Genomic DNA, 15,502 nt, shown 5'->3' on the forward strand with positions numbered 1-15,502 from the left:
CACCAAGGTGCGCGATCCTTCTGGGGTAAAGCCCACCGCTCTGGGCAGCCACCTCTCCATCAGCTCACGCAGCTCAGCGTCTCGGATGGTTTCCGCCAGGCCCACCAGTCGAATATTGTTGCGGCGGCCGCAGTTCTCCTTGTCTTCCAGCCGCTCGTGGAGGGTCGTACATTGAGCCTGCAGGGCCCGAACCTGTGTCTCCAACGCCCCAGAGCGATCCTCCTGGGCGGCTATGCGGGACTCCGCGGTCTGAAGACGCTGTCCATGTCGTTCCAGGCAGTCCCGCACGTCCTCCACTGTTGCTTGGAGCTTTGTAAGCCGTTCGTCTATCGCCGCAGAGATGGTCCGAGTCAACTCCTTGACCGCGTCGTCCTGGAGCAGCACTCTTGGCGGGGTCGCAGTTCCGGATGCCATCTTGGGAGCTCCGTGCACACGCTGAGCTCGAATCGACCGCGGGGTCTTAACGGGCATAACGTGCCCGAAATCTGCCGTAGAGAGCCGCCGACGCAGCCGCTAGCTCCCCACAGCGTTCCGCTCCGTCCTGCACCACGAAAATAATAAAGACAAAGTAGGATGGCTTTAAAAAGCGAAGATTAAGGCGCGAGAGGGTCGGAGCACGAGCGAGGAGCCGCCGCTCAGCTCAACGTCATCACGTGACCCCCTGTGTAGACTTAAAGATGTCAACAAAGTGGCTACATAAAGTATCCTTGCTTTTTATGCCTTTGGGATAATAGAGCCAAACATGAACAATGGGCAAAAAAAAGATTGGCCTCTGAGGGAATATATAGTGATTGGAGGACAAATGTAATTAATGAACCTTTGGCAGCACAAGATAGAATCATACTGCCACTACTACATATAAAGCTAGGCTTGATGAAACAATTTGTAAAGGCTTTGAATAAAGACTTTGGAGGATAATAAAGATGGTTCATGCATTGAATACGTGGAGGAACAAACAACAAGAGGAATCCAACAGGGTCTGCAGTACAACAATACATGGAGAAACATAATGAAAAACATGGCCTACCTGTACATACAGCATACCACTACTAAGTGTATGCTTACAACATATTCCCGACCAACAAATTGCCCAAGTCCCAAATGCCCAAAACAAGACCTTTTAGGATAGGCAAAGGAGGAGCCAGTCCTTCCCCTAAAAGCACATTTCTCTAACACTGGTAAGAGAAACGTGGAATCGAACCATCCCCCTAACAATCATGGGCAGGAAAGATGCCCAATCTCTCCTGCCAGAACCCTCCGAACTGGCGCGCTCTTCATCGGCAGGAGGGATGCCCAGTCCCTTCTGCCAGACTGCCCAACCCACCCCCTGGTCCCCCATAACCCCACCTGGACCCCCCCCCAACAACTCCCCCAGACCCCCTCTAACCTTTTGATGACACACCTTGCCTGGGAACCTGAAAAGACACTAATATATATATATAAGTAAAAAGATGAAGATGTCAGAAACTAAGATGGTGTCAGAGTAGGACACGCTGGAAGAGGCTCCTGCCCTGGAAGAGGCTCCTGCACTGTCAGCATTTTTTTCCTTTTCAGCTAACATTAGACATACCTGCTACTGCTGGTAGTTGTACTTGTGAAATGCCTAAACGCAGGGGAAAACAGAGGCGTGATCTTCCTGCCTTCGGTATCACGCCAGACAGCTATTACAGCTTTTATTTTATTTATTTATTTTAAAAATTTATATACCGTTTACACCCATAATCTTAAAACATGGTCAAGTAAACATACAAAGAAATCTTAAAATCCATAGCTAAAAGATACTACCATAAATTTGCCTAAAAACAAGGCTAAAATAGATAAAAATTAATAAGATGTCATGAATACAGATTAATATTGGCTGTTCCTGTTGGAATGGGTGGATCTGTGGACCGAGGTGGGTTGACTTTGGACTTAGACAGTGATGTTTCGCTAAGCCCGATCGGGCCTGGTGCCCCTCCCTGTCCCGGGACGATGTTGGGGACACCAACAGTGCAACAGGAAGCGCCAGAGTTCTCCTCTCTGTGGGGGCTGCTGGTTTCACCCCTGACCCCAGAGGTAATTTGATCTCAGACGAGTTATCAGCAAGTGGCAACAGGAGGAGGCGGCTTTCAGGGAGTGACAAGGGAGGAAATTGGAGTTCAGGAATCTACAGTATACATTCAAACAGGCTCAGTACCTCCTATTCCACCTCTTAGCCCTTTGATTAAACCGGCGGTGATAGACATGGAGGTGTTATGGAAAGATATGGAAAGCCTTCACCAGGTATGCACCTATTTTATTGCCTCAACACAAAATACAGCATTAAAACTTAAAACTTGTGAAGAAAAGATTCAACACTAGGCGGGTAGAATAGACCAAGTAGAAAAATTGGTCTCAGAAATAAAAGTTTCTTCTAATCTTCAATTGAATGACAAAAACTTATTAATAAGGAAAGTTGAAAATTTGAAAAATGCTAATAGAAACCTAAATTTGAGATTGCTTAACTTTCCAGTTTCCAGATTGCAATCTCCTAAAGAACTGTTTCATCTTTTTCTAACATCAGTCCTAAAATATCCTGAGACTAATATACCTCCACTACAGAAATTGTACTATTTAAATTTACTTAAAGAAGAAAAAGATAAAGCAATATTTCAATCTGGAGACCTGGATCTCACCGGAGTGTTAGAATCTTCACAAATCAAAATTTCAGCAAGGGCTACTTTGTTAATGAATTTTGTCTTTATGCAAGACAAAAAAACAGTTCTGCGTTTTTTCTATAGGACTGAGAATGTTGATTTTTACAGTCACAACATAGCTATTTTTCCTGATGTTTCAAAGTGGAAACAGTCCAGGCAGAAAAAAGTTTTGACTTATCATCATTCAGTCTTAAGTTTAGGAGCTACCTTTCAACTTAATTTTCCTTGTAAATGTTGCATTACTTATCAGGCAAATAGACATATTTTTTATGACCCAGATCAATTGCAATACTTATTGGAAAGCAAGGCTGCCTTAAGAACCCCAGACCAACTGTGACATCCGCTAACCAGACTTAATTAATTAATCCAACAGAACTCTGTAATTTCCTACTGTATGTTTCTTATTTCAACTTCCCTTGATTGTGTGGTATGGTGTATGGTTTCTCTTTCCTTCAATTTGTGGACTATGATTATAGAACTATTAGGTGAGAATAGGATTATTACTCCCTTTTCTCATCTTCCTTTTTCTTTAGTTATAATTCTTCACTATGTATATTGAATTTCCTTTGTCAAAGTTCTTTGTTCTTTGATGTGAAAAAAAAGAAGCTGTAAGATAGGAAATGGATGAGTCCTAGGTCATTATATCCTAAGTGAACATGTCGTTACCCCCTCTTTTGCTGACAGAGGTGAAACCAAAAGCATGTGATGTCTGAGCCATTGTTGTTGCTAAGGAAAATTACTAATGAAGTATGATTAACCAGAAACCATGTGACTTGAATAGAAACAATAGAACTTTGCTGGAGTATGCAAGTTATCATTGGATTTTAATGAAGCAATTGTAATCTAATTGGAAGATGTACCAACTACGTATGTTTAATAATGAATTAATTGATGATGTCATAATCCCAATAAAACAGCCAGTCAATTGTAATTCAGTGAGACTCTTGGCTTGTTTACTACCATTTATTAGGATCTAAGAACTCTCAAAGCCTTGAATAGTTAAACTACACTTTTGTGTCGGGTAGTTTTTTTCTTGATCTCCTCTAGAGATAGAATAAGAGCTGAGGGATATGGAGCCTGATTATGTAGTTATTTAGAGCACACAGAACCATATGCTACAGTGGGGGGGGGGGGGAGGGAAAAAACAAAGCCGGTAGAATGTATGCAGCAATATGACTTAGAAAGCTCTACCTGGAAAGTGACTGCTTCTGAATCGGAGACTGGCTGGTGCACCAATTGAAAAAAATAAAATGGTGGAAGATTTTGAGTGGGAAATGTAATGGGATGGGGGTAGGACATTTCTTTAAAGCAGGAAAAAAATAGGTGCCATCTGGAAAAAACCCTGGAAAATATTAAATGGCCTTGCTTGAAAAGGTACACAAATATAATAAGGCACTTTGAAAATACACAGGCAGCCAATGTAAAACCAAAAAGAAGAACTTTAGCCTGGTTGCACTAAAGATAATCGGTAATACCGACTGGATCACTGTTGGACATTTCTTTGGCCGATTGTGGACCAGCGATCAATGCACTACCAAGTTTGCATGCAAATCATTTGCTTGCAAAACCAACAGATCAATTACTCAGTGATCAATTGACACAAGTGCAGAGCCCTAACAGCAGTAATAGGGGAAGCAGCCTCCTGTCACTGCTGTTAGGGCTTCTTTTTTTATTAATGGCACAGATGTTGTGCGTGTGTTACACACGCACAATCTGCCCCATTAAAAAAAGAAAAAAGACCCACACACTGATGGTCCTCCCCCCACGGCAGTGAAAATGGCTAGAGGGATGCCTATTCCCTCCTGCCTGGCAAATATCCCTGCGCCATGTCCCCACCTGGTCCTGGACACCCCCCCCCCCCCCCCGGTGCTACTGACCTCCCCCCCAACATCTCCTACCCTCCTCCTTCCTCCTGAAAAAAAAGGTAGGAGGGATACCCACTCCCTCGTCACTAGAGCTTGTGTAAAAAGAGTACATGAGAAAATCTGCACCTCATGGAAGATTGTACACATGAGTGAACCATGTAGAACTCATTCACTTGTGGTGGATTTCTACTACACCTAAGTGCTTAATTTTGATCTTAATCTCCATTCCTTTTACAAGGCACCTTTTTCATATATGGTGTGCAGTGTGGGACAGTCTTGAACACAGGGCAAAAGAGTATCTTCTTTAGCACTTATTCAATTTGAGTCCACTTTTTGGGGGGACACAAGGTCATGGTTCCTTTGCTAGTTGGGAACAAAACAGTTTGTGCCACTTCCAACAACTTTTGGAGGTGGGTGAGATGGTATCATTTGAGGAGTTTTGGGAGCAATACCTGCTACAATTTCATGACTCATTTCCCTATACTACATGACATCTCAGGGTTCGTGACAGAAGATCCAAACAATTTTGAGCATTTGAAAAATTTGTGGCTAGCTACTGTCACTTATTTATACATTGTTAAGAGTAACAAGTTTAAACGATATACGTTTATGACTCAGTGGAAGATGAATTTGGGTGAAGAGTTAACAGTGGGGGTAGAAGAAAACTGTATTTAGAGAAGTACATAAGGCTTTTGTACATGAATGTAGATTAAAGAAAATGCTTATAAAATTATTTCACAAAGATAACTGACACTAGTTTGATTAAAAACTATGTTTCCAATCATGGGTACTGATTTATGTTGGAGGTGCAATATGAAAGGGCACCTTTTCTCACATTTAATGGACATGTGCTAAGATTGACCCAGTTCCTGCAGAAGGTAGTATTCTACTTATCTAGCGGACTGGGACTTTCTATTCATTGCTGCACAAGACTGTTTTTTGGTAATTGTATGGCTTGAGACTGAAATAACAGTGTAATCTAAAGTGTGAGATAGCTGTGCATTGGAAACAGATAATTGGCCCTATGCTTGAAGATTGGACTTTGCGCTTAAATTTTGTATCAGAGCTGACAGCAGCCATTCAGGGAGTGGTGCGGGTCCAGGCTGCAGCACGAAAAGTTTGCTCCTGCCTTATGCGCCACTGACCCTGAGATAATGAGGAGGCAGCTGTCCAGCGAGGGAGGGACAGGAGCGCGGAAAGCTCGCTCCTGCCGATACACTGCTGGACCATCAGAATTTAAAGGTATGGGGGGGCTGGGACTGCCCAGGGGGGGGGGGGAGATCTGGGACTGCCTACCACTTAGACCTGCCCTGTACCACTAAACCTGCCCTGTACCCTGTCCTGTCCTGGCCTACCACTAGACCACCAGAGGGAGTACAGGGGACAGGGCAGGGTGGGGGGACAAGGTGTAGAACCTGGCAGGAAGAGGAGCTGGCTGCATAGCCTGGTAGGGCAGGGAGGGAAGAGGACTGGGTGCAGAGCCTGGCAGGGAAGGGGTACATGGTGCAGAGCCTGGTAGGGAGGGGGGACAAGGTGCAGAGCCTGGCAGGGAGTGTGGGTTTGGGTGCAGAGCCTGGCTGGGTGCAGAGCCTGGTATATATTAGTACACAATTTGGTTCAGAATGCTTTTTTTCTTGTTTTCCTCCTCTAAATCTAGGATGTGTCTTATAGTGCGAAAAAACAGAATATATATGAGAGAGAGAAAAACAGAAAAAATTTTGAGGGGTGGAGGGATGAAATATCTTCCAAATATTTGCTGACAATTACTATTCAGGATTTTTACTGTTTGTCCCCCAAGAAGCCAAAACAAGTATTTGGCTAAACTGATTCCAAATTGCCTATATTTTTTGTACATTAGATCCTACAAGTTTACAAAAGTCACCACAAATTCTCACCTTGTGGCTTCATCTAGCAGAAGAATCTTGGGATTCTAGAAAAAAACAAAACAAAACAGGTTTCTATATAAACAATCAGAATTCTCAGAGTGCACACAATCTTTTAATGTGAGACAGGTTGTATTTAAGAAATGAAAAGATTTTCATTTACCACTTGCCTTCTCATTTTTAATTTTATTCCTGAAATACATTGTAGGGGCTATTTTCAAATAGCCTCTGTAGTTGCAAAATATGCAGACCCTTCTAAAACATGTAATTACAGTCAAAGAGAAATGACTTACTAAAAATACTTGTCTACTTCTATTCCTGAGGTGATTGAGAAGGAGGGCTAAATACAACATGTATTTTTGAAAATGATATGTACATACTGTTTTACTCCCCCAACCTAAACACATTCTCAGATATATCTCTTTTTACTCAACTAAAAGCAGGCATTCTATTGAAACAAACGTGTACTTTTAACCAAGCAGAGAAAGCACAGTTACTTACCGTAACAGGTGTTATCCAGGGACAGCAGGCAGATATTCTTAACGTATGGGTGACGTCACCGACGGAGCCCCGGTACGGACCTTTTTAACTAGAAAGTTCTAGTTGGCCGCACCGCGCATGCGCGAGTGCCTTCCCGCCCGACGGAGGAGTGCGTGGTCTCCAGTTAGGATAAGCCAGCTAAGAAGCCAACCCGGGGAGGTGGGTGGGTCGTAAGAATATCTGCCTGCTGTCCCTGGATAACACCTGTTACGGTAAGTAACTGTGCTTTATCCCAGGACAAGCAGGCAGCATATTCTTAACGTATGGGTGACCTCTAAGCTAACAGAGAGGGAGGAGGGATGGTTGGCCATTAGGAAAATAAATTTCGTAACACAGATTGACCAAAGTGTCCATCCCGTCTGGAGAAGGCATCCAGACAGTAGTGAGTAGTGAATGTGTGAACTGAAGACCAAGTGGCCGCCTTGCAGATTTCCTCAATAGGCGTGGAACGGAGGAAAGCCACAGAAGCAGCCATAGCCCTGACTTTATGGGCCGTGACAGCTCCTTCCAGTGACAGGCCGGCCCGAGCATAACAGAACGCAATACAGGCAGCAAGCCAATTGGACAGCGTTCGTTTAGATACAGGGTGACCCAGACGGTTAAGATCGAAGGTCAGAAAGAGTTGAGGAGAGGAGCGGTGAGCCCTGGTTCGGTCAAGGTAGTACGCCAGGGCACGCTTACAATCCAGCGTGTGAAGAGCCTGTTCCCCAGGGTGAGAATGGGGTTTTGGGAAGAAGACAGGTAGCACGATGAACTGGTTGAGGTGAAAGGCTGAAACCACCTTAGGAAGGAATTTAGGATGGGTACGCAGAACCACCTTGTCATGGTGAAAAACAGTGAACGGTGGATCGGCGACCAGTGCATGTAGCTCACTAACCCTCCTGGCAGAGGTGATGGCAATGAGGAAAAGCACCTTCCATGTGAGAAGTTTGAGCGAGGTAGTAGCAAGAGGCTCAAAAGGAGGTTTCATGAGGGCTGACAAAACCACATTGAGGTCCCAGACGACCGGGGGAGGCTGAAGAGGTGGTTTGATATTGAAGAGGCCTCTCATGAACCGGGAAACCAGAGGATGAGCCGTGAGGGGTTTTCCGAGGATAGGCTCGTGAAAAGCAGTGATGGCACTGAGGTGAACTCTGATCGAGGTAGACTTGAGACCAGCGTTAGACAGAGAGAGCAAATAGTCCAGTACGGTTTCCACCGCCAATGAGGTGGGATTGTGATGATGCAGGAGGCACCAAGAGGAGAACCGGGTCCATTTCTGATGGTAACATTGGAGTGTGGAGGGTTTCCTGGAGGCATCCAAAATGCGACGGACAGGCTGAGACAGGTTTTCTGGAGAGGTCAGCCCGAGAGAAACCAAGCTGTCAGGTGGAGGGAAGACAGATTGGGATGTAGCAGAGACTGATGTTGCTGCGTAAACAGAGAAGGAAATACAGGAAGAGGAATGGGCTCCCTGGAGCTGAGTTGAAGCAGGAGGGAGAACCAGTGTTGTCTGGGCCACCGAGGGGCGATGAGAATCATGGTGGCCCTGTCCTTGCGGAGTTTGAACAGGGTCCGCAACATCAGAGGAAGTGGAGGGAAGGCATAGAGGAACCGATCCGTCCAGTCGAGTAGGAATGCATCCGGGGCCAGACGATGTGGAGAAAAGAGTCTGGAACAGAACTGGGGCAGTTGATGGTTGTGCGGAGCTGCAAAGAGGTCCACCTGCGGAGTGCCCCAGCGAGCAAAGATGGAGTGGAGAGTGGGAGGATCCAGGGTCCACTCGTGAGGTTGAAGGATGCGGCTGAGCTGGTCGGCCAGGGAGTTCTGTTCGCCCTGGATATAGACCGCTTTGAGATAAAGATTGTGGGCTGTGGCCCAGGTCCAAATTCGGAGGGCCTCCTGACAAAGGAGACGAGATCCGGTGCCGCCTTGCTTGTTGATGTAGTACATGGCGACCTGGTTGTCCGTGCACAGGAGAAGAACCTGAGGATAGAGAAGGTGCTGGAAGGCCTTGAGAGCATAAAACATGGCTCTGAGTTCCAGGAAATTGATGTGATGTTGACGCTCCTGAGGGGTCCAGAGTCCCTGGGTGCGTAGATCCCCTATGTGAGCTCCCCATGCATAGGGGGAGGCATCTGTGGTGATGATCATGGAATGAGGGGGTGGATGAAAAAGGAGGCCCCTGGAAAGATTTGAGGAGTTCAACCACCATTGAAGAGATCGCTGAAGAGACGATGTCACAGAGATGGGATGAGAAAGAGGATCCCTGGTCTGTGACCATTGGTTGGCGAGGGTCCATTGCGGTATCCTCAGATGGAGTCGCGCCAGAGGAACCACATGGACTGTCGAGGCCATGTGACCCAGAAGAATCATCATCTGGCGAGCAGGGATGGATGGTTGGAGGAGCACCTGTCGGCAGAGGTGAAGCAGTGTCCAGTGCCGGTCGGCAGGAAGGAACGCTCTCATGAAGTTGGTATCGAGAAGTGCTCCGATGAACTGAAGGCGCTGCGTGGGAAGCAGATGCGACTTGGGATAATTGATCTCGAACCCCAAGAGATGGAGGAAAGAGATGGTGTGGTGGGTTGATTGCAGCACAAGTGGAGAGGTTGTTGCTTTCACCAACCAATCGTCCAAGTAGGGGAACACTTGTAGGTTGTGGGACCTGAGACAGGCCGCTACCACAATCAGGCACTTGGTGAACACCCTGGGTGATGATGCGAGACCAAAGGGCAGCACTTTGTACTGATAGTGGTGATTCAGTATCTGGAATCGGAGGTAGCGACGTGAAGCCTGATGGATTGGGATGTGAGTGTAGGCCTCCTTGAGGTCCAGGGAACATAGCCAGTCGTGTTGAGACAGAAGAGGATAAAGTGTGGCAAGGGAGAGCATCCTGAACTTTTCCTTGACCAAACACTTGTTGAGGTTCCTGAGGTCGAGGATAGGACGAAGATCCCCTGTTTTCTTGGGTACCAAGAAGTAGCGGGAGTAAAATCCCTGACCCCTTTGGTCTGGTGGAACTTCTTCGATGGCATTGAGAAGGAGGAGGGATTGGACCTCCCTGAGGAGGAGTGGAGTTTGGGAGGAGTGAGAAGCAGACTCTACGGGAGGATGGTCTGCAGGAAGAGTCTGGAACCTTAGTGAGTATCCGTGACGGATGATCAGGTCTGATGTGATGGCCTCCCAGCGTCGTAGAAAGATGGTGAGGCGGCCCCCGATAGGTTGAGGCAGAGGCAGCGAGGGTTGGAGACTGGCTATGCCCTGGAGAAAGGAGTCAAAAGGGCTGAGGAGGCTTAGTTTGAGGGAGAGGCTTGGCCGTCTGGTGAGATTGCGAGCGAGCCTGAGAGTGTTGTTGTTGTTGTTGGCGAGGCCGACGAGATTGCTGTTGAGGAGGATTAAGTGGCCTAGCAGAAAAACGACGTTGGTAAGAGGACTGAGGTCTGTATGGTCGTGTTGGCGGAGTCTTCTTTTTAGGCTTAATGAGGGTGTCCCATCTCGTCTCATGAGCCGAAAGTTTTTGTGTCGTGGTATCCAGAGACTCCCCAAAAAGTTCTTCACCAAGACAGGGCGCGTTGGCAAGGCGGTCTTGGTGGTTCACATCAAGGTCAGATACCCTCAGCCAGGCAAGGCGTCGCATGGCCACTGCCAGAGCAAAGGCTCGGGAGGAGAGCTCGAAAGAGTCATAGATTGAGCGTACCATGAATTTCCTAAGCTGAAGGAGGGTGGAAATTTGTTGCTGAAATAATGGAACCTTGCGTTCAGGGATATACTTTTGCAGAGCAGAAAGTTGTTGTACCAGATATTTCATGTAAAAAGAAAAATGAAATGAGTAATTGTTGGCTCTGCTAGCCAGCATGGCATTCTGGTACAGGCGCTTTCCAAATTTGTCCATTGTTTTACCTTCTCTGCCAGGAGGGGTGGAGGCATAGACACTGGAACCATGAGATTTTTTGAGAGTGGATTCTACCAGGAGGCTCTCATGTGGCAATTGGGGTTTATCAAATCCCGGGATAGGGATGACCCGGTATAAACTGTCCAGTTTCTTAGGGGCACCTGGAACAGTAAGGGGATTCTCCAAATTTTTATAAAATGTTTCCCGTAGAATATCATGGACAGGTAGTTTGAGAAACTCCTTGGGGGGTTGATCGAAGTCCAAGGCTTCTAAAAAGGCCTGGGACTTCTTTGAGTCGGACTCAAGTGGGATGGAGAGAGCCGCAGACATCTCCCGAAGGAATTTCGTAAAAGAGGACTGTTCGGGTTTGGAGGTGGATTCAGCCATGGAGGGTTCTTCATCAGTGGAAGAGGCATCCTCCTCGGTACCGAGTGGGGACTGCTCCCATAAGTCTGGGTCCCTGATGGCCGGCTCAGTATGGCGGGTTTTAGAAAGGGACTTGCCAGATCTCATGGATACGGTGCCGGGAGATGAAGACCGGTGCCGATCTCTGTCCCGGGAGGAGTGGTGCCGATCCCGGTCCCGAGACGATCGATGCCGATCCTGGGGCCGGGAGGGGTCCTCCGCCGCGCAAGTCTGACGTGTAGGCTGGGCAGATAAGACCGGCATGGAAGTGTTCATCGGTACCGAGGGGGTGGCCACAGGCGGAGTGGTGCGAGGCTCGGGCCGGACCGGTACCGGAAGGAGTGGTGCCAGCAGGGTCGGAAGCAGTTCCTGGAGCTGGTGCTGTAGCTGCTCCTGCAATTTGGTCTGGAGGATGGCCGAGATACGGTCCTCCAATGGGGGCACCGGTACCGTTTTACTTTTCTTCGGTACCATAGGTGCTGCTCTACGCTCCGGCGATGAGGAGGCCGATGAAGAGGCACTCACCGTTATCGGAGCGGAGCGCTTACGGGACTTGCGGGACGTCGGAAGGATCGGTGTCACCGCCGTGGCTGGAGGGCGCTCGAGGGAAGTGGAAGGCTTCTTAGCCGGCTTACCTGGCGCTATCGACCCCGCAGAAGGATCAGGTGGTGTCGATGTTGACGGTGCCGATTTCGGCGGTGCCGTCGACGTCGGGGTCGGATCCATAGCAGAACCGGTGCCGAAGAGGAGATTCTGCTGGATTTGTCTATTTTTAAGTGTGCGTTTTTGGAGAGTCGCGCAGCGGGTGCAGGTGTCAGCCCGATGTTCCGGACCCAAGCACTGTAGGCACCAGTTGTGTGGGTCCGAAAGGGAAATCGGGCGTGCACACCGCTGGCACTTCTTAAAACCCGGCTGGGGGGGCATGAAGGGAAATACGGCCTCCGCGAAATCAAAGCCGGAGGCTTGTATGATGGCAACAGGCCCCGCCTGGGCCGGTTGAAAAATAAAGGAAAAAACAAAGTTTTTTTTTTTTTTTTTTTTACCAATTAGAAAGAAAACAGAAACCCGAAGGGAAAAAGTAGAAAAATAACGCGAGCGGGAAGGCAAAAAAGAAGTGTTCAACGGCCGTTGAAACCACATGCGTCTTCTTCGCTCCGCGGAAACGAAGAAACTGGAGACCACGCACTCCTCCGTCGGGCGGGAAGGCACTCGCGCATGCGCGGTGCGGCCAACTAGAACTTTCTAGTTAAAAAGGTCCGTACCGGGGCTCCGTCGGTGACATCACCCATACGTTAAGAATATGCTGCCTGCTTGTCCTGGGATAAAAGCAAATCTCAGACAAGCCAATTTACCCAAGGTACAAGCAGGGCTGGATTGAGTATCTTCAACTTGAATGTGATACCATAGTTACTTACCATACAGGTGTTATCCGTGGACAACAGGCAAATTTTCTCACATGTGGGTGACGTCATCCACAGAGCCCGGTACAGACAGTGAAAGTGCACTGTCACTTTAACCTTTGCGAAGCTTTGAGACTGCTCGCACTGTGCACACACGAGTGCCTTTCCGCCCAATGTCAGCTCATGGTTCCTCAGTTCTGTAAGCAAGCTAAGAAGCCAACCAGGGGAGGTGGGAGGGATGTGAGAATATCTGTCTGCTGTCCCAGGATAACACCTGTTATGGTAAGTAACTGTGATTTATCCTAGGACAAGTAGGCAGCATATTTTCACAAGTGAAACTCCCTAGCTTACTGAGAGAGGATGTACGTGTGGAAGTTGTAGAATATATTTATTTTGTGGGGGTTCAAAATGCTTCTTTGCCTAGGGCCCACCAAAGAGTAAATCCCAGCCTGGGCCCAGAGATGCACAAATGTAAAAAAAAAAAATTACTACAGTAGAATCTCAGCTAATCGGCATCCAATTAACTGGCACTCTCAACCGACTGGCAAAAAAATTGCCGCCCTCCCCCCCAAAAAAATGTCTTTCACACTCCTCAGATAACCTCCAAACAATCCCCCTTCATCCCTCCAGCCCTCGAAGCAGCAGGCAGCCACAAATCTTCCTCTCTCCGTCAGCCCCCGAAGCAGCAGTGGCAGCCATCCTAACAACCCCCTTCCCTTACTGAGGCAGTAGCGACAGCCGGTGAACAAAAGAAGTGCCGTAAACAGGCTGTTTCTAGCCAACTCCAGCAGGGCCTTTCTTCTGCCACATCAGAAGTGATATGACAGAGGAAAGGCTCTGCTGGGGCTGGCCAGAAGCAGCCTGTTTATGGCATTTCTTCTGTTCACCGGCAACCTCTGTAAGGGAGGGAGGGTGGTTGTTAGGATCGTCTGACACTGCTGCTTCAGGGTTGAGGGAGGGACGGGGGTTGTCAGAATCGGCTGACATTGCTGCTTTGGGGCCAAGGGAGAGGAGAAGGATGTCAGGATTGGCTGTCGTTGCTGCCTTGGTTCCGGGGGGGGGAGGGAGGGGGTGTTTCAGGACCTGTTCTGCTACTTCAGTGGCTGAGTGAGGGCTGCCTGCTGCTAGAGTATTTTTATTTTAACAGTAACTCTCAAGCAAACAGAAAAACAGTTATCTGGCATCCACCAATTCCTATGGATGCCGGATAGCCGAGAGTCTACTGTATTTCTGATTCCTTTTGGTCCTTTCTATCATCATTTAACCACATCTTTTTTTCATCATTTAAATTCCATATTATCAAGTAGGTCCTCTGCTTCCTCTCACTCTACCGTACTCTTTGTTCATACTCGTGGAGGTAAACACTACTCAGAATGAGTTGCACATATACTTACCTTAAGCAAAGCCCGAGCAATAGCAATACGTTGCTTCTGACCACCTATTAAAACAAAATTATGAAACTGAGTACCAGTAAGCTTAATAGTTGAAGACAAAACAAACTGAAAATATGTTTTATTTACATTACATTACATTAGGGATTTCTATTCCGCCATTACCTTGCAGTTCAAGGCGGATTACAAAAGAATTATCCAAGATGTATTACAACAAGAATTTACAAAAAAAAAAAAAAAAATTGGTCATTTTCAAAAAGAGTAAGAAATGGGTTAAGGTTATTTGTTTGGGGTAGTTGGCTTTAGTGAGAGGTGGGGTTTGAGACTTTCGGTATTATTTCTTTTTTCAGAGTTTTCTTGAAGAGTATGGTCTTTATTTCTTTTCTAAAATAATAATAATAATTTTATTTCTTACATACCGCTATATCAGTAGATTGGCAATTTAGTTGTCTAGTTTGGCTGCTTGAGTGGCCAGGAGGCCATCATATAGTTTTTTCTGTTTGACCTCCTTAATTGGGGGGGGTATGAGAATGGGGTGTGAGTTTTTTCCTATGTCTGGTTGCGGTGTTGTGGATGAGGCGGTTATTCAGGTAGTTTGGACTGTCTCTGTATAAAGTCTTAAATAGTAGGCAGTAGAATTTAAATTGTATTCTTGCCATTAAATTGTATTCTTACCATTCAATACCTTTTTATAATACAATTGAAAACAAGACATCTTTCAGAATTTTCACCACATATCCAAGAAGAAAAATGTTTGCCTCTAAAGACATATAAAGCGCTATAGTAATACCACTTTTCCTTCTGATTTTAAAGTTCCATACATGTGTAGCAAAATGCAGGAAGAGATTTTATTTTCTGTTAACAGTACAAAAACCTACCTGAAAGTAGAATACCCTTTTCTCCAACCACAGTGTGATATCCTTTGGGAAAGTTTTCAATGAAATTAGCAGCATTGGCTATTTCTGCAACCCTGTGGATCTCTGCAGCAGTGACTTTATTAGGGTCCTCAGCACCATATGCAATATTCTCAGCAACAGAACAGGAAAACAGAACTGGCTCCTGGTGAATTGAAAACCAGATTTAAAAAGGATAGACTCTATAAAGTCTTTCATTAATGGCCATAACTCATCTCATTCCAGATTAAGAATATCACAATAAATAATACGCTGGGGTCAGACCAATGGTTCATTGAGCCTAATACATTAGAATCTTAGCTAACCAGCATTCAATTAACCAGCACTCTCAACCAACCGTCAAAATAAATGGTGGCAAAAAAAAAATTGTCCTCCGCACTCCTAAGACAACATCCAAAGTGGTGCTCCTGACTATAGAGTTGTGCAGGGACAGAAATCAAACCCGTCCCCACCCATTCCTGGTAGAATCAAATACATTCCTGCCCATCCCTATAAACTTCAGAAGTAGTTATTTCATTTAATTATGCTACTGAATTAAAGGCTCTGATAGAGACCCAT

The 15,502-nt window shown here is 46.6% G+C and overlaps 1 protein-coding gene across 2 annotated transcripts in view; it reads right to left on the bottom strand.

Moving 5' to 3' along the window:
* The window catches only part of ABCB10 (ATP binding cassette subfamily B member 10), a 94,142-nt gene that overhangs the window by 15,172 nt on the left and 63,468 nt on the right, over nucleotides 1-15,502 (bottom strand). For both annotated transcript variants that reach the window (XM_033938879.1, XM_033938880.1), the window contains exons 10-12: nucleotides 14,909-15,089; nucleotides 14,034-14,077; nucleotides 6,436-6,470 (exon numbers count right to left, since the gene is read on the bottom strand). In XM_033938879.1, the coding sequence (XP_033794770.1) occupies nucleotides 6,436-6,470; nucleotides 14,034-14,077; nucleotides 14,909-15,089 (260 nt within the window). The remainder of the gene's footprint in view (nucleotides 1-6,435; nucleotides 6,471-14,033; nucleotides 14,078-14,908; nucleotides 15,090-15,502) is intronic.

This window comes from Geotrypetes seraphini, chromosome 3 (assembly GCF_902459505.1).
Source record: "Geotrypetes seraphini chromosome 3, aGeoSer1.1, whole genome shotgun sequence".
Taxonomy (NCBI): Eukaryota; Metazoa; Chordata; class Amphibia; order Gymnophiona; family Dermophiidae; genus Geotrypetes; species Geotrypetes seraphini.